The 2,145-nt window shown below is 62.4% G+C and overlaps 1 protein-coding gene across 1 annotated transcript; it reads left to right on the top strand.

The window, feature by feature from the left end:
• Positions 1-562: 562 nt before the first annotated feature.
• MNEG_14072 (3-phosphoshikimate1-carboxyvinyltransferase) lies at positions 563-1,809 on the top strand (the record flags this gene model as incomplete). Its single annotated transcript, XM_014037456.1, has 3 exons — positions 563-718; positions 1,027-1,122; positions 1,600-1,809. 3 exons carry the CDS (start codon positions 563-565, stop codon positions 1,807-1,809), a joined length of 462 nt encoding a protein of 153 aa, XP_013892910.1.
• Positions 1,810-2,145: the final 336 nt, after the last annotated feature.

Below are 2,145 nucleotides of genomic sequence, written 5' to 3'. Positions count from 1 at the left end.
TGCCCGCACCGCCCCAACCCCGCCCACAAAACCCCCGTCCGGCAGCTACAAGTCCCCCGGCGAGGCGTATGTCGAAGGCGACGCTTCCAGCGCCTCCTACTTTTTGGCGGGTGCCACCATCACTGGGGGCACCGTCACCGTGGAGGGCTGCGGCAGCGAGAGCCTGCAGGGAGACGTGCGCTTTGCGGGTGAGCAGGCTGCGGGGGCGGGGGAATGGGGCGCGGCGGTGGATGGCAGGGGGAGGCCGTGTCGCGCTGCATGCGCGCGCGCATGCTGGTTGGGCCGGGCTTTGGGATGGTTCGTTGTTATTGAAGTTCCGGCAGCGTTGCAAAAGGAGCCCACATAGTTATCATAGAGGGGGGGGCATGGGAGCGTGTGCGCTTGCCGCCTGCCCAGGGTTCAGGTAGACCGTTAGTTCTGCAAACGCGCGATGCTAACACGGCGCGGCGGGAGCAACTGTTATAGCCAGTCCCCAGGCGTGCAGCAAGTGCAACTTTACCAGCCTCAAGCAAACAGCAGGCCCCGGTGCAACCATCAACACCCCCACTCCGCCGCAGAGGTGATGGGCCTGATGGGTGCCAAGGTGGAGTGGGCGCCCTACTCCATAACAGTCACCGGCCCCTCTGCTTTCGGCGGGAAGCTGCGCGGCGTCGACCATGACTGTAACGACATCCCCGACGCCGCCATGACCGCCGCCGTTGCCGCCCTGTACGCCGAGGTGCGACCGCATTCCTGTCCCGCAGGCTGCAAGAGCGCGCTGATGAACAACTGCTCAGCCCCACCCTTACCCCTCAGCCTCTATACACTGCGCAACGAGGTTACGCAGCAAGCCCTAGGGCCCCCCAAATACTGCTTGGACATGCCGACCGGAACCTGTGTTTCTGTTGGGCTGTCTTGTAAAGCAAGCTGTTTGGCCTGAAAACGCTACAAAAGAGAGCCCCATGCGCATCCTCAGTGCGCGTTCCCCGCCTGAAGCTGCTCTTGTGTATCCACAGCCACACCCTCCCCAACCCCGCCCCGCACCAGGGCCCCACCGCCATACGCAACGTGTACAACTGGCGCGTGAAGGAGACCGAGCGAATGGTGGCCATCGTCACCGAGCTCACCAAGCTCGGGGCCAAGGTGGGGGCGGTTTTGGTGGCGGTGCTGCGTTCCAGCGGGCAGGGCGTCGGGTGATTTGGCTTTGGTCTTTCCTGTGTACTCTCTGGTACCTGATGGGGTGGGTGTTGGTGTTTCATGAGGTTGGGGCCGTGATCCCCGGTGCCAGGTGGCGGCTGGTAGGCTGCAGTATTATGTGGAGCTGGCACCCTACCTTGCAGAGGGTGGTGTTGACAGGTCGCATTGGCTCTAGGCACAAGGGCGGTTAGGAGCAACAGGGCGCGTCCTCCATGGGGACAAGCCATCCTGCCCTGTACACCCACCCCTCGCCCGCCACTTCTGAAGCCACGTTTGTTGGTCTGTACAATTTGTTGTTCTATTGATCTTCAGACCTGTCAATCTTTTATGTGGAGTTATTTGCACCATGCTGTCGGCTGGCTCTTACTATGTCTGGGCCCCTGCCCCCCTGCCCCCATAAACTCCCCACAAAACACATCCCAGGTGGAGGAGGGGCGCGACTACTGCGTCATCACGCCCCCCGCGGCCGTCACCCCGGGCGTCGCAATTGACACGTACGACGACCACCGCATGGCCATGGCCTTCAGCCTGGTCGCGTGCGGCGGCGTGCCCGTCGTGATCAATGACCCGGGCTGCACCCGCAAGACGTTCCCCACCTACTTCAAGGTCTTCGAGTCGGTAGTGCAGCACTGAGCAGATCGCGGTCCTGGCCGGGGCCGCTTTGGCGTGGGGGTGGGCATGAAGCGACGGTCGTGCACGGCCAGCGGCACAGCTCATCAACAAAAATCAGAGGGGATTGCGTTGCCGTTTGCGCCGTTGGCTGGACAGCAAAATTGCACGGATTGGAGCAACTGCAGATGGGTTCACGAACAGCGCTACGATATCGTTCTGAAGTACCGTTTGCAGCTCGCATTGGCTGATGGTCATTGCCAGTTACGACTTTAATCGATCAACCAAGCCCAGAGCCCGCGACTGCCGGGCATTGCACGCCCAGCACGGCCTGACCCTTTGGGGGACCCAACCGGGCGC

Source organism: Monoraphidium neglectum (assembly GCF_000611645.1).
Source record: "Monoraphidium neglectum strain SAG 48.87 unplaced genomic scaffold scaffold04236, whole genome shotgun sequence".
NCBI lineage: Eukaryota > Viridiplantae > Chlorophyta > Chlorophyceae > Sphaeropleales > Selenastraceae > Monoraphidium > Monoraphidium neglectum.
The sequence above is the reverse complement of the archived record's forward strand: the minus strand, read 5'-3'. Positions and strand labels throughout refer to the sequence as shown.